The following is a 23,190-nucleotide window of genomic DNA, read 5'->3' as shown; positions in this document are numbered from 1 at the left end:
GTTAAGGTTGGGGCTAAATTTCGGATAGGGTTGGGCCTAAATTTAGGGTTGGGGCTAAATTTAGGGCTAGGGTTAGGGCTAAAGTTAGGGCTAGGGTTAGGGTTAAATTTAGGGTTAGGGTTGGGGCTAAAGTTAGAGTTGGGATCAGGGTTAGGGTTTTGATTAGGGTTGGCATTAGGGTTACGTTTGGGATTAGGGTTAGGTTTGGGATTAGGGTTGTTAGGGTTGGGATTAGGGGTGTATTGGGATTAGGGTTAGGTTTGAGGTTAGGGTTGAGCTTAGGATTAGGGGTGTGTTGGATTTAGGGTTTTGATTAGGTTTATGGTTGTTTTGGGGTTAGGGTTGTGATTATTGTTAGGGTTGTGATTAGGATTATGGATTGGGTTGGGATTAGGGTTAGGGGTGTGTTGGGGTTAGGGTTGGAGTTAGAATTGGGGGGTTTCCACTGTTTACGTACATCAGTGGGTCTCTAAATGCCATAGCCAATTTTGCGCTCAAAAAGTCAAATGGTGCTCTCTCCCTTCTGAGCTCTGCCATGCGCCCAAACAGTGGTTTATCCCCACATTTGGGGCATCAGTGTACTCGGAATAAATTGGACAACTTTTGGGGTCCAATTTCTCCTGTTAACCTTGTGAAAAAAAACTTGGGGGCTAAAAAATCTTTTTTGTGGAAAAAAAAATATTTTTTTATTTTCACAACTCTGCATTATAAACTTCTGTGAAGCAATTGGGCATTCAAAGTTCTCACCACACATCTAGATAAGTTCCTTGGGGGGTCTAGTTTCCAAAATGGGGTCACTTGAGGGGGGCTTATACTGTTTAGGTACATCACAAGCTCTGCAAATGCAACATGATGCCCGCAGACTATGCCATCAAAGTCTGCATTCCAAGCGGCGCTCCTTCCCTTCCAAGCCCCGATGGGTGCCCAAACAGTGCCCCCCCACATATGGGGTATCAGCGTACTCAGGACAAACTGGTCAACAGATTTGGGGTCCAATGTCTCCTGTTACCCTTGAGAAAATAAAAAATTGCAGGCTAAAAAATCATTTTTGAGGAAAAAAAGGATTTTTTATTTTCACGGCTCTACGTTATAAATTTCTGTGAAGCACTTGGGGGTTTAAAGTGCTCACCACACATCTGATAAGTTCCAAAATGGGGTCACTTGTGGGGGGTTTCTACTGTTTAGGCACATTAGGGGCTCTCCAAACGCGACATGGTGTCCGATCGCAATTCCAGCCAATTCTACATTGAAAAAGTAAAACGGCACTCCTTCTCTTCCAAGCTCTGCGGTGCGCCCAAACAGTGGTTTACCCCCACATATGGGGTATCGACATACTCAGGAGAAATTGCACAACAACTTGTCTAATTTCTCCTGTTACCCTTGTCAAAATAAAAATTTGGGAGCAAAAACATCATTTTTGTAGAAAAAATGCGTTTTTTATTTTCACGGCTCTACGTTCTAAACTTCCATGAAGCACCTGGGGGTTTAACGTGCTCACCACACATCTAGATAAGTTCCCTAAGGGGTCTAGTTTCCAAAATGGTGTCAATTGTGGGGGGTTTCCACTGTTTAGGCACATCAGGAGCTCTCCAAACGCGACATGGCGTCCGATCTCAATTCCAGCCAAATCATCGTGGGACACTCGTTATTAATTGGACTATGGCGGACAGGTAGTATGCGGTTTATTATTTTACGTTTTTTGCAGGCGCTGAAGTATGGTAAGTATGGTTAAATGAAGAATATTAAAATACTTTTTCCTAATGTATGTGTGTTTTATTAACCCTTTACTAGTATTGGATTAATAATGGATAGGCGTCTTATTGACGCCTCTCAGTTATTAACTCGGCTTAATGTCACCTTACGATAGCAAGGTGACATTAACCCCTTATTACCCCATATCCCACCGCTACACGGGAGTGGGAAGAGAGGGGCTAAGTACCAGAATTGGCATATCTTGCGCCATTTCCGGGGTGGCTGCGGACTGGTATTTGTAGACGGGGGGGGGGGGCAATATCCATGGCCCCTCTCTAGGCTATGAATATCAGCCCGCAGCTGTCTGCGTAGCCTTTCTGGCTATAAAATATAGGGGGACCCCACGTCATTTTTTTGGGGGGTCCCCCTATTTTAAATAGCCAGTAAAGGCTACGCAGACAGCTGCGGGCTGATATTCATAGCAGGCTACAAATATTGGCCCCCAGCCGTCGGCTTTCCCCCTCTGGCGCAGAAAATTGCGCTGGAGCCCACGCCATATTTTTTTTTTTTTTAAATTGAAACGCTCATTAAGGCCTCTTTCACCCTTGCATCGGTACGGGTCCGTCGCTATGCGTCGGGCCGACGTACCGACGCACGTTGAGAAATTTGTGCACGACGTGGGCAGCGGATACAGTGTTTCAACGCATCCGCTGCCCATTCTGAAGTCCGGTGAGGATGGGGAGGAGTATCGGCCGCGCATGCGCAGTAGAAAATGGCGGACGCGACAGACAAAAAAAAGTTCACTTGAATGTTTTTTCGTGCAAACGGTCCGCCAAAACATGACGGATCCATTGCACGACGGACGCGACATGTGGCCATCCGTCATGATCCGTCGCTAATACAAGTTTATGGGTAAAAAACACATCCTGAGAGCACATTTGCTGGATCCGTTTTTTTTTTTTTGCTGGATCCTTTTTTTATTCCGCCGGATCCGTTTTTTTCCGCTGGTTCTATTTTTTCCACCGGATCCATTATTCCTGCCGGATCCATTTTATTCCACCGGATCCGTTTTTTCTCATAGAGTTGTATTAGAGCCGGATTGCGCCTGATGGCCACACGTTTCATCCGTTTTTTGCCGGATCCGTCAAAAAAGCTGTTTCCGCCGGACGGAAAACATACAGAGGAACGTTTTTTCTGTCCGGCAAAAAAACGCACAGCGACAGATTTGGCAAAAAAAACATATAAAACTGAGATGTGACATGATGAATCCGGCCCCCGAATCCGTTTTTTCATGCATGTTTCCATTCAAATCATGTACATTTTCCATTTATTTATTTCTAAAAACCGCACCAAAACCTGCATCAAAAACAGCATCAAAAACCGCACTAAAACCTGCATCAAAAAAGCACCAAAAACTGCATCAAAAACCGCACCAAAAACTTGCATCAAAACTGCACCAAAAACTGCATCAAAAGCAGCATCAAAAACAGCATCAAAAACAGCATCAAAAACAGCATCAAAACAGCGCCAAAAACCAGCATCAAAAACCAGCATCAAAAACCAGCATCAAAAACCAGCAACAAAAACTGCATCAAAAACTGCATCAAAAACCGAGCCAAAAACCTGCATCAAAACTGCATCAAAAACAGCATCAAAAACCGCATCAAAACTGCACCAGTTTTTGATGCAGGTTTTTGGTGCGTTATTTGATGCAGTTTTTGATGCTCTTTTTGATGTAGGTTTATGGTGCGGTTTTTGATGCTGTTTTTGATAGTTTTTGGTGCTTTTTTATGCAGGTTTTTGGTGCGGTTGTTGATGCAGTTTTGATGCAGGTTTTGATGCGGTTTTTGGAAAATAAATAAACGGAAAATGTGCATGATTTGAATGAAAACATGCATGAAAAGCGGATTCGGAGGCCGGATTCATCATTTCACATCTCAGTTTCATACGTATTTTGCCGGATCCGTCGCCAGACAGAAAAAACGTTCCTCTGTATGTGTTATCCGTCAGGCAGAAACAGCTTTTTTGACGGATCCGGAAAAAAAAACGGATGAAACGTGAGGCCATCAGGCGCAATCCAGCGCTAATACAACGAGAAAAAAAGGATCCGGCGTAAAAAAATGGATCCTGCAAATGTGCTTGCAGGATGCGTTTTTTACCCATAGGCTTGTATTAGCGACGGATCGCGACGGATGGCCACACGTCGCGTCCATCATGCAATGGATCTGTCGTGTTTTGTCGGACAGTTGGCACGAAAAAACGTTCAAGTGAACGTTTTTTTTTTGTCCGTCGCGTCCGACATTTTCTACCGCGCATTAAGGGCCAAAACTACGCCACATCCTCCCCGGACTTCAGAATGGGCAGCGGATGCGTTGAAACACTGCATCCGCTGCCGTCGTGCAAAATTTCACAACGTGCATCGGTACGTCGGCCCGACGCATACCGATGGACCCGTACCGACGCAAGGGTGAAAGGGGCCTTAAGCGTTTAATTAAAAAAAAAAAAAACAGAAAAAAAACGGCGTGGGCTAACGCGCAATTTTCTGCGTTAGAGGGGGAAGGCCGACGGCCGGGGGCCAATATTTGTAGCCTGCTATGAATATCAGCCCGCAGCTGTCTGCATAGCCTTTACTGGCTATTAAAATAGGGGGACCCCCCCCAAAAAAAATGACGTGGGGTCCCCCTATATTTTATAGCCAGAAAGGCTACGCAGACAGCTGCGGGCTGATATTCATAGCCTAGAGAGGGGCCATGGATAATGCCCCCCCCGGCTACAAATAACAGTTTGCAGCCGCCCCGGAAATGGCGCATCTGTAAGATGCGTCAATTACGGCACTTAGCCCCTCTCTTCCCACTCCCGTGTAGCGGTGGGATATGGGGTAATAAGGGGTTAATGTCACCTTGCTATCGTAAGGTGACATTAAGCCGGGTTAATAACGGAGAGGCGTCAATAAGACGCCTATCCATTATTAATCCAATAGTAGGAAAGGGTTAATAAAACACACATACATTAGGAAAAAAGTATTTTAATATTCTTCATTTAACCATACTTACCATACTTCAGCGCCTGCAAAAACGTAAAATAATAAACCGTATACTACCTGTCCGCCTTAGTCCAATTAATAACGAGTGTCCCACGACGATCTCCCCATAGAACAGTGACATCGGGTGATGTCACTGCTCTATAGGACCCTCAGTGACACACTGACAGGAGACAATGGCTCCTGCAGTGTATCACTGAGGTCACCTGAGTTCAAAGTCTTACTTTAGGGCAATTGCTGCCTGGGAAAATTTCTCACACAGCAATTTCATCAAGTGAGACTAGGGACTTTTTTTTTACAGCGGCGGAGGAATACAGTGCGGAAAGATACCTTCCTCCCGTCATTGTGTTCCTGGAGCCCCTGGAGAGCGGTCGCACCAGCTGATGCTGCCGTTCTCCATGGGAGATCGTCGTGGGACACTCGTGGATTTCTGCGGACAGGGAGTATATTGTTTGTTTGTTATTTTAATCTTTTTTTTTTTTACAGATTACACTGGCTTCGGGGAACAAAGTGACAAGTAATGGTAAGTATGTAATCTATGTTTAATGTACTGTATGTCTGTATGTATGTACTGTATGAATGTATTGTATGCAGTATGTATGTAGTATGTATGTAGTATGTATGTATGTATGTAGTAAGCATGTAGTATGTATGTATGTAATGTATGTAGTATGTATGTATGTAGCATGTATGTAGCATGTGTGTAGCATGTGTGTAGCATGTATTTAGCATGTATGTAGCATGTATGTATGTATGTAGCATGTATGTAGTATGTAGCATGTATGTAGTATGTAGCATGTATGTAGTATGTATGTAGCATGTATGTAACATATATGTAGCATGTATGTAGCATGTAGTATGTATGTAGTATGTATGTAGTATGTAGCATGTATGTAGTATGTATGTAGCATGTATGTAGTATGTAGCATGCATGTAGTATGTATGTAGCATGTATGTAGAATGTATGTAGCATGTATGTAACATGTATGTAGCATGTATGTAGCATGTATGTAGTATGTAGCATGTATGTATGTAGTATGTAGCATGTATGCAGCATGTATGCAGAATGTATGCAGCATGTATGCAGCATGTATGCAGAATGTATGCAGAATGTATGTAGCATGTACAGTGGGGCAAAAAAGTATTTAGTCATTCAGCAATAGTGCAAGTTCCACCACTTAAAAAGATGAGAGGCGTCTGTAATTTACATCATAGGTAGACCTCAACTATGGGAGACAAACTGAGAAATAAAAATCCAGAAAATCACATTGTCTGTTTTTTTTTATCATTTTATTTGCATATTATGGTGGAAAATAAGTATTTGGTCAGAAACAAAATTTCATCTCAATACTTTGTAATATATCCTTTGTTGGCAATGACAGAGGTCAAACGTTTTCTGTAAGTCTTCACAAGGTTGCCACACACTGTTGTTGGTATGTTGGCCCATTCCTCCATGCAGATCTCCTCTAGAGCAGTGATGTTTTTGGCTTTTCGCTTGGCAACACGGACTTTCAACTCCCTCCAAAGGTTTTCTATAGGGTTGAGATCTGGAGACTGGCTAGGCCACTCCAGGACCTTGAAATGCTTCTTACGAAGCCACTCCTTCGTTGCCCTGGCGGTGTGCTTTGGATCATTGTCATGTTGAAAGACCCAGCCACGTTTCATCTTCAATGCCCTTGCTGATGGAAGGAGGTTTGCACTCAAAATCTCACGATACATGGCCCCATTCATTCTTTCATGTACCCGGATCAGTCGTCCTGGCCCCTTTGCAGAGAAACAGCCCCAAAGCATGATGTTTCCACCACCATGCTTTACAGTAGGTATGGTGTTTGATGGATGCAACTCAGTATTCTTTTTCCTCCAAACACGACAAGTTGTGTTTCTACCAAACAGTTCCAGTTTGGTTTCATCAGACCATAGGACATTCTCCCAAAACTCCTCTGGATCATCCAAATGCTCTCTAGCAAACTTCAGACGGGCCCGGACATGTACTGGCTTATGCAGTGGGACACGTCTGGCACTGCAGGATCTGAGTCCATGGTGGCGTAGTGTGTTACTTATGGTAGGCCTTGTTACATTGGTCCCAGCTCTCTGCAGTTCATTCACTAGGTCCCCCCGCGTGGTTCTGGGATTTTTGCTCACCGTTCTTGTGATCATTCTGACCCCACGGGGTGGGATTTTGCATGGAGCCCCAGATCGAGGGAGATTATCAGTGGTCTTGAATGTCTTCCATTTTCTAATTATTGCTCCCACTGTTGATTTCTTCACTCCAAGCTGGTTGGCTATTGCAGATTCAGTCTTCCCAGCCTGGTGCAGGGCTACAATTTTGTTTCTGGTGTCCTTTGACAGCTCTTTGGTCTTCACCATAGTGGAGTTTGGAGTCAGACTGTTTGAGGGTGTGCACAGGTGTCTTTTTATACTGATAAGTTTAAACAGGTGCCATTACTACAGGTAATGAGTGGAGGAAAGAGGAGACTCTTAAAGAAGAAGTTACAGGTCTGTGAGAGCCAGAAATCTTGATTGTTTGTTTCTGACCAAATACTTATTTTCCACCATAATATGCAAATAAAATGATAAAAAAACAGACAATGTGATTTTCTGGATTTTTATTTCTCAGTTTGTCTCCCATAGTTGAGGTTTAACTGTGATGTAAATTACAGACGCCTCTCATCTTTTTAAGTGGTGGAACTTGCACTATTGCTGAATGACTAAATACTTTTTTGCCCCACTGTATGTAGCATGTATGTAGCATGTATGTAGTGTTTTTTTTTACATTCAACACATTAGCCGGATGATGGGACTACTACTGTCCCATCATTGGCTAATGTGCCAATCACTGTCATTGTAGCAGGCTGTTATGGACTGGTAATTTTGGAGCGACATGCGACTAGCTCTGAGCAGGTGGTAACTATACAGACCGCAGTTCCTGATCTTATCACAACACTAGCAGTAGCCGTGGGATGTTCCTGTCACTCCCTGGACACCTCGTCACAGCCGGAGAACTAGCTACCCCTAAAGGTAGAAATAGGAAAGCTATCTTGCCTCAGAGAAAATCCCCAAAGGATAGGACAGCCCCCCACAAATAATGACTGTGAGAGGAGAAGGAAATGACATACGTAGTATGAAACAAGATTTAGCAAAGGAGGCCACTTCTAGCTAGATAGATAGTACAGGAAAGAACACTCTGCGGTCAGTAATAAAAACTAGAAAAAGTCCACCGCAGAGATATGCAAAAATCTCCACACCTGACTAAAGGTGTGGAGGGCAAAATCTGCAGCCCAGAGCTTCCAGCTTAGCTGAATAGATCTATACTGATAAGCTGGACAAATGAGCAAAACATAGAATGTGCTGAACAATAAAGTCCACAACAAGTGGACTGCAAAAGGACAAGCAAGGACTTATCTTTGCTGAACTGGACAGAGTGTCAGGGAAATCCAAAAGAGCCGTGACTCCAAGCAGGAACAATTGGCAACTGGCATTGATTGAGGGATAAGGCCAGACTAAAATAGCCGAGCCAGAAAGACGATCAGTGGAAGCAGCTGCTGATGCTAAATCCAAGAAGCAGCTATACCACTCAAAACCACAGGAGGGAGCCCAAGAGCAGAATTCACAAAAGTGCTACTTACAACCACCGGAGGGAGCCCAAGAGCGGAATTCACAACAGCAGGCATTGTCCGATGGGACTTGTAGTCCCATCGGACGATGCCTGCACACAAGCACAGACCCCCGGCAGCCCATACAGAGCCCCGGAAACGCCGTACAGAGCCCCGGGCACGCTCACAGTGCCCCGGCAGGCTCACAGAGCCCCGCACAGAGCCCCGGCACGCTCTCAGAGCCCCGGCACGCCACACAGAGCCCCCCGGCAGGCCGCACACACCCCCCGGCAGGCCGTACAGACCGCTGGCAGGCACGCACAGACCACCCACGGTCCCGCACAGACCCCGCCCGCAGAGAGACATGCAGTCTCCGCCCACGCACTGCCCACACTCAATTATACTGCATTTTTGCACTGTGGGAACTTCCGATTCCGTTATCCGATATCGCAAAAATATCGGAACTCGGTATCGAAATTCCGATACAGCGAATATCGGCCGATACCCGATATTTGCAGTATCGGAATGCTCAACACTAGTCATTACAAACAGAGTGATCTATGGTATTTGAAGTGTTTATTTCTTTTAATGTTGATGATTATGGCTTACAGCCAATGAAAACACAAAAGTCATTATCTCAGTAAATTAGAATATTTTATAACACCAGCTTGAAAAATTATTTTAAAATCCAAAATGTTGGCCTATTGGAATGTACATTCAGTTAATGCACTCAATACTTGATCGGAGCTCCTTTTGCATTAATCACTGTATCAATATGGCGTGGCATGGAGGCAATCAGCCTGTGGCACTGCTGAGGTGTTATGGAAGCCCAGGCTGCTTTGATAGCAGCCTTCAGATCGTCTGCATTGTTGGGTCTGGTGTCTCATCTTCCTCTTGACAATAACCCATAGATTCTCTGTAGGGTTAAGGTCAGGAGAGTTTGCTGGCCAATCAAGCACAGTGATACTGTTATTTTTATTGATACTGTTATTTTTACACCAGGTACTGTACTTTTGGCAGTGTGCCAAAGGTGCCAAGTCCTGCTGAAAAATGAAATTTCTACCTCCAAAATCTTGTCAGCAGAGGGAAGCATGAAGTGCTCTAAAATTCCTGGTAGACGGCTGCGCTGACTTTGGTCTTGATAAAACACAGTGAACCTACATCAGCAGATGACATGGCTCCCCAAACCATCACTGATTGTGGAAACTTCACACTAGACCTCAAACAGCTTGGATTGTGTGCCTCTCCACTCTTCCTCCAGACTCTGGGACCTTGATTTCCAAATGAAATGCAAAATTTGCTTTCATCTGAAAAAACACCTTGGACCACTGAGCAATAGTCCACTTCTTTTTCTCCTTGGCACAGGTAAGACGCTTCTGGCTTTGCCTATTGGTCATGAGTGGTTTGACACAAGGAATGTGACACTTGCAGCCCATGTCCTGGATACGTCTGTGTGTGGTGGCTTTTGAAGCAATGACTCCAGCAGCAGTCCACTCTTTGTTACTCTCCCCCAAATTTCTGAATGATCTTTTCTTAATAATCTTTTCAAGGCTATGGTTATGCTGGTTGCTTGTGCACCTTTCTCTACCACACTTTTTCATTCCATTCAACTTTCTATTAATATGCTTGGATACAGCACTCTGTGAACAGCCAGCGTCTTTTTCAATGACCTTTTGTGGCTTACCCTCCTTGTGGAGTGTGTCAATGACTGCCTTCTGGACATCTGTCAAGTCAGCAGTCTTCCCCATGCTTGTGGAGCCTACTGAAACAGACTAAGGGACCTTTTTAAACGCTTTGCAGGCATTTTTTGTTAATTATTCTAATTTACTGAGATAATGACTTTTGGGTTTTCATTGGCTGTAACCATAATCATCAACATTAACAGAAATAAACACTTGAAACAGATTACTCTGTTTGTAATGACTCTATATAATATAGGAGTTTCACTTTTTGTATTGAAGAACTGAAATAAATTAACTTTTTGGTGATATTCTAATTTTGTGAGAAGCACCTGTAGAAGCATGCAGCCAGAAGTCTTAGGTAGAGATGAGCGGTGTTCAAGTCGAACTGTTCGCCAATTTCAAATTCGAGCTGTTTTGAGTGGTGTTCGAGTCGTTCGACGAACCCGAACAATTTGCTTAAAATTCGGCTGTTCGAGTTTCTGTTCGATAACTGTTCGTTCACCAAAAGCCTAGCTTGATTTGCACACTGTTTATCATTGTTAATAGACTGTTTCAGTGTATAGTTGGGGGGGCGGGGGGGAGGCGTTTTGATAGAGCTGTGCTGAAATAACGCTGATCTCCATTTTTTTTTTCTTTCCCGCATTTACAGAGGGACGGTGCAGTCTCACAGCCTATCAGCAGTGCACACACACACAGCAATGTGCATGTGATGCACACAAGCAAGGGCATGTGTCATTGACTGTGTATGTCACATGTCCTTGCTCTATAAGAACCAGCCATTTGCCGAGTCGCCACCATTTCCTCACTGCTACAGCTTAGTATTAGACGGACCGCTGCTGCTGTGGGCGCTATACAGACTAAGAGTGTTTTTTTGGAGCGAATTGTCAGAGAGATAGGTTTAGGGAGTCAGGAGGAGTCGGGACTAGTTGTAATATCAGCCCTTTTCAGGGTAGGTTACAGCAGTTCATAGCACTGTTTGCCAGGCAGGTCTGAGCCAGTGCTGTGCAAGTGTTAGTCACAGCATTTGGTGTAATCTAGCTCAGCCAATCCTTTTGGGCTAGTAGCATTGTCTGGTAGTCATCTGAGTAGCCCGCCTATGAAGCTAGCTACACCGCCTGTGTAACTCAATTTTTACTGCATCTAACCCAGTAAATCGTTTTGGGGTTTTGGGCTTAGTAGCAGTGTCTGCACGTCAGCAGAGTAGCCCGCTTGTGAAGCTAGCTACACCGCCTGTGTATCTCAATTTTTACTGCATCCAACCCAGTAAATTGTTTTGGGGTTTTGGGCTTAGTAGCAGTGTTTGCACGTCAGCAGAGTAGCCCGCCTGTGAAACTAACTGCACCGCCTGTGTATCTCTATTTTCACTGCATCTAATCCAGTTAACAGTTTTGGGCCTAGGAGCAGTGTCTGCACGTCAGCAGAGTAGCCCGCCTGTGAAACTAACTACACCGCCTGTGTATGTCAATTTTCATTGCATCTAATCCAGTTAATAGTTTTGGGCCTAGGAGCAGTGTCTGCACGTCAGCAGAGTAGCCCGCCTGTGAAACAAACTACACCGCCTGTGTATCTCTATTTTCAGTGCATCTAATTCAGTTAATAGTTTTGGGCCTAGGAGCAGTGTCTGCACGTTAGCAGAGTAGCCAGCCTGTGAAACAAACTATACCACCTGTGTATCTCAATTTTTACTGCATCTAATCCAGTTAATAGTTTTGGGCCTAGGAGCAGTGTTCTGCACTGTCCGACGAGCCCTGGTGCATTACGTTATGACGTATAGCCTGGGCCAACGAGCTCAAGTGGTGGGGCAAATCACGCTGCAGGAGTGGTCTCAGATCAGGGACCTATGCACCCTTCTGCACAGTTTTGAAATAGCAACGAAGGTATTTATTGCTGACGATGCCATTATCAGCATGACCATTCCGGTGATTTACATGCTGGAGCACACCTTACACAGTGTTCGGAGTCAGGTGGTGGAACAAGAGGAGGAACAGGAGGAGTCGTATGTGGAAGGGATCATATCTCCAAGGTCAAGAAGGTTGGCAGCACCAAGGCGGCTGGCATTGGAGGCTGGGGGAGAGGGATTACCGAGGGCGCATGGTAGCAGCCAAACTGTTGAGGAAGGTGCAGGAGGCGAGGAAGAAGAGGATGACGAACTGGCGCTGGGCTGGGCATGGAAGACTCATCAGATGAGGGAGACCTTGATCAAATTTCTGTTGTGCGAGGTTGGGGGGAGAGGGCACATGAAGGAAGCATGATTCTCACCTCGCCACCACCAAGACAACAAGAACTTGGTCCTCCTGGATGCGCAAGACATGAGTGCCTTCTTGCTGCACTACCTGTAACATGACCCTCGGATTGTAAGAATCTCAAGTAATGCCGACTACTGGGTTGCCACACTCTTAGATCCCCGGTACGAAAGCAAATTTGGCGAAATAATTCCTGTCATAGAAAGGGATTCACGCATGCAGGAGTATCAGTAGAGACTGTTACAGAATCTAACATCTGCTTTTCCACAAAACACCAGTGGTGCACGTGGTCAATCTCTGAGTTCTAACTTGCCAACCATGGGACTATCGAGACATCACTCTAACCGTAACAGTAACATCATATCTGGTGGTAACAGCAATTTTTTTTAATCGTTTCAAGATTTTTTAGACCATCCTTTGCAAGGCCACAGGAGACAAGAAGTCTGACGCACAGCCAAAGCCTAGAGAGGATGGTACAAGAGTATCTCCAAGTTAACATCGATGCTGCAGCTGGATTGCCCCTGGGTGAGTATAATATAATCTGTTTTTCTTACCTTTCAGGTTACATCGGGAGCTTATCTACAGCATTACAGAATGCTGTAGATAAGCTCCTGATGCCAGTGGCCTTAGCTCATATACGATTTTTGGGGTGACAGATTCCCTTTAACCCCTTAGTGACAGAGCCAATTTGGTACTTAATGACCGAGCCAATTTTTACAATTCTGAGCAGTGTCACTTTAAGAGGTTATAACTCTGGAACGCTTTATCGGATCCCGCTGATTCTGAGATTGTTTTTTCGTGACATATTGTACTTCAAGTTAGTGGTAACATTTCTTCGATATTACTTGCGATTATTTATGAAAAAAATAAAAATATGGCGAAAATTTTTTAAATTTTGCAATTTTCAAACTTTGTATTTTTATGCCCTTAAATCAGAGAGATATGTCACAAAAAATAGTTAATAAATAACATTTCCCACATGTCTACTTTACATTAGCACAATTTTGGAACCAATTTTTTTTTTTGTTAGGGAGTTATAAGGGTTAAAAGTTGACCAGCAATTTCTCATTTTTACAACACCATTTTTTTTTAGTTTTAGGGACCACATCTCATTTGAAGTCATTTTGAGGGGTCTATATGATAGAAAATAACCAAGTGTGACACCATTCTAAAAACTGCACCCCTCAAGCTGCTCAAAACCACATTCAAGAAGTTTATTAACCCTTTACGTACTTCACAGGAACTGAAACAATGTGGAAGAAAAAAATGAACATTTAACTTTTTTTTGCAAACATTTTACTTCAGAACCATTTTTTTTAATTTTCACAAGTGTAAAAACAGAAATTTAACCACAAATTTTGTTGTGCAATTTTTCCTGAGTAAGCCGATACCCCATATGTGGAGGTAAACCACTGTTTGGGCGCACCGCAGAGCTTGGAAATGAAGGAGCACCGTTTGACTGTTTCAATGCAGAATTGGCTGGAATTGAGATCAGACGCCATGTCGCGTTTCGGGAGCCCCTAATGTGCCTAAACAGTGGAAACCCCCCACAAGTGATACCATTTTGGAAACTAGACCCCTTAAGGAACTTATCTAGATGTGTGGTGAGCACTTTGAACCCCCAAGTGCTTCACAGAAGTTTATAACGTAGAGCCGTGAAAATAAAAAATCGCATTTGTTTTCACAAAAATGATTTTTTCGCCCACAAATTCTTATTTTCACAAGGGTAACAGGAGAAATTAGACCACAAAAGTTGTTGTGCAATTTCTCCTGAGTATGTCAATACCCCATATGTGGGGGTAAACCACTGTTTGGGCGCACCGCAGAGCTTGGAAGAGAAGGAGTGTCGTTTTACTTTTTCAATGTAGAATTGGCTGGAATTGAGATCGGACGCCATGTCACGTTTGGAGAGCCGCTGATGTGCCTAAACAGTGGAGACCCCCCACAAATGACACCATTTTGGAAACTAGACCCCTTAAGGAACTTATCTAGATGTGTGGTGAGCACTTTAAACCCCCAGGTGCTTCACAGAAGTTTATAACGTAGAGCCGTAAAAATAAAAAAATCGCATTTTTTCTACAAAAATGATCTTTTTGCCTCTAAATTTTTATTTTACCAAGGGTAACAGGAGAAAATGGACACCAGAAGTTGTTGTACAATTTGTCTTGAGTACGCCGACACCCCGTATGTGGGGGTAAACCACTGTTTGGGTGCATGGCTGAGCTCGGAAGCAAAGGAGGGCCATTTGACTTTTCAATGCAAAATTGACTGGAATTGAGATCGGACGCCATGTCGCGTTTGGAGAGCCCCTGATGTGCCTAAACAGTAGAAACCCCCCAAAAGTGACCCCATTTTGGAAACTAGACCCCCCATGGAACTTATCTAGATGTGTAGTGAGAACTTTGAATGCCCAAGTGCATCACAGAAGTTTATAATGCAGAGTCGTGAAAATAAAAAATATTTTTTTTTTAACAATAAAGATTGTTTAGCCCCCAAGTTTTTATTTTCACAAGGGTAACAAGAGAAATTGGACCCCAAAAGTTGTTGTCCAATTTGTCCTGAGTATGCTGGTACCCCATATGTGGGGGTAAACCACTGCTTGGGCACACGGCAGAGCTCGGAAGGGAAGGAGCGCCATTTTGGAATGCAGACTTTGATAGAATTGTCTGCGGGCGTTATGTTGCGTTTGCAGACCCCTAATGTGCCTAAACAGTAAAAACTCCCAACAAGTGACCCCATTTTGGAAAATAGACCCCCCAAGGAACTTATCTAGATATGTGGTGAGAACTTTGAATGCCCAAGTGCTTCACAGAAGTTTATAATGCATAGTAGTGAAAATAAAAAATATTTTTTTTTCCCACAAAAAAGATTTTTTTAGCCCCCAAATTTTTATTTTCACAAGGGTAACAAGAGAAATTGGACCCCAAAAGTTGTTGTCCAATTTGTCCTGAGTATGCTGGTACCCAATATGTGGGGGTAAACCACTGTTTGGGCGCACGGCAGAGCTCGGAAGAGGAGCGCCATTTTGGAATTCAGACTTTGATAGAATTGTCTGTGGGTGTTATGTTGCGTTTGCAGAGCCCCTGATGTACCTAAACAGTAGAAACCCCCCACAAGTGACCAAATTTTGGAAACTAGACCCCCTAAGGAACTTGTCTAGATATGTGGTGAGAACTTTGAATGCTCAAGTGCTTCACAGAAGTTTATAATGCAGAGTAGTGAAAATAAAAAAATATTTTTTTCCCACAAAAAAGATTTTTAGCCCCCAAGTTTTTATTTTCACAAGGGTAACAGGAGAAATTGGACCCCAAAAGTTGTTGTCCAATTTATCCCGAGTACGCTGATGCCCCATATGTGGGGGTAAACCACTGTTTGGGCGCACGGCAGAGCTCAGAAGGGAGGGAGCACCATTTGACTTTTTTAGCGCAAAATTGGCTGTCGTGTTTGGAGACCCCCCTGATGTACCTAAACAGTGGAAACCCCCAAATTATAACTCCAACCCTAACTCCAACACACCCCTAACCCTAATCTTAACCCGATCCATAATCCTAATCACAACCCTAACGATAATCACAACCCTAACCCCAAAACAGCCCTAATCTCAACCCTAACCATAACCCTAATCAAAACCCTAAATCCAACACACCCCTAACCCTAATCCCAAACATAACCCTAATCCCAACCCTAATCCAAACCCTAATCCTAACTCTAACCCTAACTTTAGCCCCAACCCTAACCCTAACTTTAGCCCCAACCCTAACCATAACTTTAGCCCCGTCGTCACAAAAAAAGTTCAATGTAACCTTTTTTTTGTACGTCACGTCCGCCATTTCCGCGCATGCGTGGCCGTAACTCTGCCCCCTCCTCCCCAGGACATAGACTGGGCAGCGGATGCGTTGAAAAACTGCATCCGCTGCCCACGTTGTGCACAATTTTCACAACGTGCGTCGGTACGTCGGGCCGACGCATTGCGACCGCCCCGTACCGACGCAAGTGTGATAGAAGCCTAAGGCTACTTTCACACTAGCGTCGTACTCGGCCCATCGCAGTGTGCCGGGCCGACGTACCGACGCTAGCTTTGTAAGCGCCGCACAACGGGTGCAGCGGATGCTGTTTTTTCAACGCATCCGCTGCCCCATTGTGAGGGGAGGCGGGGGCGGAGTTCCGGCCGCGCATGCGCGGTCGGAAATGGCGGACACGTCGCACAAAAAAGTTACATGTAGCTTTTTTTGTGCCGATGGTCCGCCAAAGCACGACGCATCCGTCGCACGACGGATGCGACATGTGGCAATCCGTCGCAATGCGTCGCTAATGCAAGCCAATGGAGAAAAAACCGCATCCTGCAAGCACTTTTGCAGGATGCGTTTTTTCTCCGACGCATTGCGACGGAAGCCAAAAAACGCTAGTGTGAAAGTAGCCTAACCCTAGCCCTAAATTTAGCCCCAACCCTAACCCTAACCCTAACTCTAGCCCTAACCCTAACCCTAACCCTAACTCTAACCCTAACCCTAACTCTAACCCTAACCCTAATCCTAATTTTAGCCCCAACTCGTCTTCTCCTGCCGGCCGGCAGATGGCAGCAGATGGCGGGCGCACTGCGCATGCGCCCGCCATAAGGAAAAAGCCGGCTGGCAGGAGAAGACAGAAGAGGACCCAGGGACACCGGGTGAGTATGTTAGGGTCCCCGAATCCCCTTATTTCTCTGTCCTCTGATGTGAGAGGACAGAGAATTACAGATCGCTTTTTTTTTTTTTTTGCGGTCGCCGGTAAACTGTTAATTACCGGCGATCGCAAAACAGGGGTCGGTGCAAACCGACCCCGATCATGTTCTTTGGGGTCTCGGCTACCCCCGGCAGCCGAGACCCCAAAGATCTGCCGGGTGCCGGGCGGCGGGCGTACTGCGCGTGCGCCCGCCATTTTTTCCCGGAAAAAAGATGGCGGCGCCCATGGGGACCCACGAGGAGCACCGAGGGAGATAGGTGAGTATTGGGGGGCTACCGGAGGCCATCGGGGACCCTACTTCTCTGTCCTCCGATGTGCGATTACATCGGAGGACAGAGAAATTAAACGGCACATCGCGTTTTTTTTTTTTTGTTGCGACCGCCGGTAAACGGTTAATTACCGGCGATCGCAACTCGGGGGTCGGTAAAAACCCCCCGAATCATGTTCTCTGGGGTCTCGGCTACCCTCGGCAACCGAGACCCCAGAGAAAATCCGACTCTGGGGGGCGCTATTCACTTTTTCCACAGCGCCGTTAATTAACGGCGCTGTGGTTTAAGTACCCTTAGCGGCCGCCGTTAAAAGGCGTATCGGCGGTCGTTAAGGGGTTAAAGCAGTTTTCCCATAAACCGCCTTTCCTACTCAGACAATAATTCCTATGGTAATTATATAACACCTGGATAACAAAAAACAATACAGGATTTGCATTTCAATTTTAAATTACATTTTGGCAATACCATTTTGTGGTTAGATCCTGCTTAAAGGGTCAGTCCTGCTCTGCTCTTCCGTATTGGGAATTCAAAGGGGCAGATGACTTCACACATATTGATACCTGCGAGGTCGCATGCGTGATCTGCAGGTTTCGTGTACAATCCCCATTCTAATAAAATGCAAGGAGAAGAACTAATCCTTTATATTATAGCATTTCACCTAAGTTGTTTAAAAAAAAATAGCTTGTCTCACAAAAAACAAGTCCTGAGTCAGTTCAATGGACATAAAAATAAAAGAATTATGGGTATTAAAGTCAACAACAAAAAAAACTTTCATTTTAACCCCTTCATGCCGCAGCCCCTTTTCTTTTCCCTTTTTTCCTCCCCTTCTTTCCAGAGCCGTAACTTTTATTTTTCTGTCCACAAAGACATATAAGGGCTTGTTTTTTGAATGTTGAGTAGTACTTTTGAATTACACAATTCATTTTATCAGTGTGCTTGAAAACTGTAAAAAAATTCCAAGTGCAGTGAAATCATGAAAAAAAAAATTCTGACTTTTTTTTATTGTTTTTATGGTATACATAAAAACAATTAAAGTTTGCAAAAAAAAAAAATTTTGGAGGTGTGACGCCATTTTCCAAGACCCGGATCATTTTATTTGTGGAGATGTATGATAGGTTATTTTTTTGCGGAGAGAGACAACGTCTTTATTAGTACCATTTTGGGATAGATGTGACTCTTTATTAGCTTTTTACAGCATTTTTTGTGGAGTTGTGGCGACCAAGAAAACATCATTTTGGTGTTCTTGATTTTTTCTGTTTACAGTGTTTACCAATCGGGATAATTGTTTTTAGATTTTGATAGATCAGACTTTTCTAAACTCGACGATAGCAAATGTGTTTTTCTTTATTTTGTTTATTTCTTTATTTTCACTTGGGGAAAAGGGAATGATTTGAACTTTTATTTTTTCATATTTTAAAAACTTTTTTTTTTTTAAACTTTTCACTGATTCTTTTAGCCCCCTTAGGGAGATTAAAGATGCGATTATCTGATCACTTGTGCCACAGGCAGAGTTTCAAAGGCGTTTCATAACAGTCCCATTTTAACAAAGACAGGACGCATATATACCGTATATACTCGAGTATAAGCCGAGATTTTGAGCCCAAATTTTTGGGCTGAAAGTGCCCCTCTCGGATTATACTCGAGTCACGGTCGGCGGCAGGGTCAGCGGGTGAGGGGGAGAGAGGACTGTCACATACTCACCTAGTCCCGGCGCTCCTGACGCTGTCCCTGCCTGTCCCATGGTCTTCGGGTGCCGCAGCTCTTCCCCTGTTCAGCGGTCACGTGGGACCGCTCATTAAAGTTATGAATATGGACTCCATTCCCATAGGGGCGGAGCCGCATATTAATTTCTCTAATGAGCGGTGCCAGTGACCGCTGACAGAGGAAGAGGCTGCGGCACCCGGAGACAGTGTGACAGGCAGGGGGAGCGCCAGGACTAGGTGAGTATTTTATATTCACCTGTCCACGTTCCACCCGCCGGGCGCTGCTCTGTCTTCCCATCCTCTTGCTCTGACTGTTCAGGTCAGAGGGGGCGATGACGTACTAGTGTGCGTGCCGCCCTCTGCCTGAACAGTCAGTGCGGAGAGACGCCGAGACGGGACGCTGAGGAGCTGGTGAGAGGTGAGTATGTGTTTTTTTTTTTTTTATTGCAGCAGCAGCAGCAGCGTTATATATGGCACAGCTTTAAATGGAGCATCTATGGAGCCATAATGAACGCTATAGAGCATATATGGCACAGCTTTATAAGGAGCATCTATGGGGCCATAATGAACGGTGCAGAGCATATATGGCACAGCTTTATAAGGAGCATATATGGGGCAATAATGAACGCTATAGAGCATATATGGCACAGCTTTAAATGGAGCATCTATAGGGCCATAATGAACGCTATAGAGCATATATGGCACAGCTTTAAGAGGAGCATCTATGGGGCCATAATGAACGGTGCAGAGCATATATGGCACAGCTTTATAAGGAGCATTTATGGGGCCATAATGAACGCTATAGAGCATATATGGCACAGCTTTAAATGGAGCATCTATGGGGCAATAATGAACGGTGCAGAGCATATATGGCACAGCTTTATATGGAGCATCTATGGGGCCACAATGAACGGTGCAGAGCATTCTATATGGCACAGCTATATATGGATCATCTTTGGGGCAATAATCAACGGTATGGAGCATTATATATGGCACAGCTTTATATGGAACCTCCTTTGGGGCAATAATGAACAGTATGGAGCATCTATTTTTATTCTTGAAATTCACCGGTAGCTGCTGTATTTTCCACCCTAGGCTTATACTCGAGTCAATAAGTTTTCCCAGTTTTTTGTGGCAAAATTAGGGGGGTCGGCTTATACTCGGGTCGGCTTATACTCAAGTATATACGGTAATACGCTTTTCTGAGTGAGAACAAGAAATAACATTTTTCCATCCTGGTGAAAAGAGAAAAGTTAAAGCACATTGTCTAAATTTTGTCTCTAGTCCCATAACAGTGTATTCTAAAAATGAATAATAAAAAAATATCAAAGTCAAAGGTATTCCAAATTGGCACTAATGAAAACTACATCTTGGCCAGCAAAAAAAAACAAGCCCTCATACTGCAACTTCAAAAGAAAAATTAAAGCATGGCTCTCAAAATCAAATAAATTAATAATGAATAAATAAAATAAATTGTTTGTTTCACTTATCAATACTGACCAGTAGAACAACGCAAAAAAAAAATAGTTACTTTGCTTGCAAAAAAACAAAACCTCATAAAGCTACAATGATGGAAAAATTAATGGTTCATCAGATCACAGTGAACCAAAATCAAGAGAAGTTGCAGTCGGCTCTACAGGATATAATTAGATTGTCTAGCAAACAATTCATCAGTTTGTAGGCCGATTTGTACGACATGCTTTCACAAACTTTACACAATGTCAGAGAAACTCAAAAATTGTATTCTTCCAGGCACAATTTGAATTTCTTCTCATACACCAGGCTTGGAGGCGTCAAACTTCAATTATTCAAATAATGTTGTGCTTTTTTTCATGATATATGGGAACTAATTTCAATTTCTCATTTCAATTTAATATCTATATTTTCTTTTTGTTATGATGATGTTAAAGAAAAATTAAAGGAAAAAAAGGAAACGTGTCTGTATTCCACATTGTTTAGAAGAACAAAGTGCGGTTTGGGATAGCAATGTTTGTCTCGTTTCATTTATTTTATACAATTTGTATGTCCCCAGTAAAAGACAAGAGGAATAATTCGAACATTTAAATATATATTTTAACCCCAGTTACTGCGAAAATGCAGCTTTCTAAGGCCATGTGCACACGTTCAGTATTTTTCGCGTTTTTTTCGCGTTTTTTCGCTATAAAAACGTGATAAAAACGCGAAAAAAACGCTTACATATGCCTCCTATTATTTTAAGTGTATTCCGCATTTTTTGTGCAAATGTAGCCTTTTTTTCCGCGAAAAAATCGCATCGCGGAAAAAAAAGCAACATGTTCATTAAAATGCAGAATTGCAGGGATTCCGCACACCTAGGAGTCCATTGATCTGCTTACTTCCCGCACGGGGCTGTGCACACCATGCGGGAAGTAAGCAGATTATGTGCGGTTGGTACCCAGGGTGGAGGAGAGGAGACTCTCCTCCACGCACTGGGCACCATATAAGTGGTCAAAAAATAAGAATTAAAATAAAAAACAGTCCTATACTCACCCTCGATGTCTTCCCGCCTCCACTGCATGCTGCCGTTCGGTTCCTGTAGCTGGTGTGCGGCGAAAGACCTGCCGATGACGTCACTGTCCTGTGATTGGTCGTGAGCGGTCATGTGACCGCTCACGTGACCGTGACGTCACGGAAGGTCCTGTGCGCACAGACCAGCTATAGGAAGAGGAGCCGGACGCCGGTGAGGAGATGTCTGGGTGAGTATAAGCATTTTTTTATTTTTTTTATTATTTTTAAACATTCTATCTTTTACTATAGATGCGGCATAAGCTGCATCTATAGTAAAAAGTTGGTCACACTTGTCAAACGCTATGTTTGACAAGTGTGACCAACCTGTCAGTCAGTTTTCCAAGCGATGCTACAGATCGCTTGGAAAACTTTAGCATTCTGCAAGCTAATTACGCTTGCAGAATGCTAAAAAAACGCGAAAAAAAACGGGAAAAAAACGCAAAAAAAAAAATGCGGATTTCTTGCAGAAAATTTCCGGTTTTCTTCAGGAAATTTCTGCAAGAAATCCTGAACGTGTGCACATACCCTAAGAGCAACTTTGAGTTCTTGGTGCCACTGCTGCTTACTGTACTGTATACAGGGCTCAGGAAGGCAGAGACAGTAATGAACCCCTTCTGACTTTGTTATCAGTAAAGAAGCTGCTTACAAAAAAGCAGGTTTTGCTGTGTTTTTGTTGTCTCTTGTGCATGCTGATAAAGTTTAGTGCCGCCCCCAAAAAGCATGACGCAACTTCCTTAAGGTTTTAAACACAGCAAAACCTGATACTTGTGTTTTTTTGTAGTTGCACTTACTCATTTCTTTCTATGTGTGAAAAAAACGCTGCAAAAACACTAAAAGAAGTGACATGTTGCAGTCTGCAAGAGATTTCTGAAATCTCAGTTATTACTGGTACTGTAAACCCCAGCTTAAAATGTTCATTAAAAAAAAAAAGCAATGTGTGAACATAACATTAGCAAGGACTTTCAGGCGCACCCTTACAGAGTGAAATGGATATTCTAAAAAGTACAAGAGCTTTGCAATTAAGAGTCTGTCCAACTGGTGCAATCATGGTAAGTATGACCTTTTAAACTATATGGATGGCCCAACTAAAATCGCCTGTTGAAGACTCCTCCCTAATATTCTGGACGACCTTGCAAAATTCATGTATTGCACAGTGGGTGGCCGTCTGCAGCTTTGTTTCTCAAATACTGAAGAAAAGAGTGTGAGTGGCCATACCTACCACCATAAGCATAAAGCCAGTGGGTCCTCATTTAGACAAGAGTTGTGCGGATTTCCTAAGTATACTATTGTGGTCCAACCCACCAACCAATAGCTTTTACCAATACTTCAGTCTATTCCTACATTATTGAGAATGAAGCCATTTTATATTTGAGGTTGATTTGTTCAAAATCATAGTTCTATTACTAAGCAAGGTTTGAAGATAAGTTTAACAGGTTTTTTTTTATCTCTTTTTTTACACAAACTATCTTTATTCAACTAGCTCTAATTCTTACCAGGCAAGAATAGGAATCATTTAATCTATGTTCTAATGTTTGCTGCTGAAGTACTTTAAAGAGAGAAGCATGATCATATCTGCAGGGATTAGCAGAAATAAACTCATCCATCCCGTGTCTTTGTCCACGATCTGTGTCTGTAGGAAAGGAAAAAAAATTATAATAATTGTACAATACAAAGCCAATCTAAGCAAGGCACTGAAATATTATATTACATTTACACTTTT

The 23,190-nt window shown here is 43.5% G+C and overlaps 1 protein-coding gene across 19 annotated transcripts in view; it reads right to left on the bottom strand.

Moving 5' to 3' along the window:
• Positions 1–23,190, bottom strand: part of CADPS2 (calcium dependent secretion activator 2) — a 699,771-nt gene that overhangs the window by 424,184 nt on the left and 252,397 nt on the right. For all 19 annotated transcript variants that reach the window (XM_077264954.1, XM_077264944.1, XM_077264942.1 and 16 more), the window contains exon 12: positions 22,964–23,100. In XM_077264954.1, the coding sequence (XP_077121069.1) occupies positions 22,964–23,100 (137 nt within the window). The remainder of the gene's footprint in view (positions 1–22,963; positions 23,101–23,190) is intronic.

Source organism: Ranitomeya variabilis, chromosome 5 (genome assembly GCF_051348905.1).
Source record: "Ranitomeya variabilis isolate aRanVar5 chromosome 5, aRanVar5.hap1, whole genome shotgun sequence".
Lineage (NCBI taxonomy): Eukaryota > Metazoa > Chordata > Amphibia > Anura > Dendrobatidae > Ranitomeya > Ranitomeya variabilis.
Note: the sequence above shows the minus strand (reverse complement) of the source record. Positions and strands in the feature narration are given on the sequence as shown.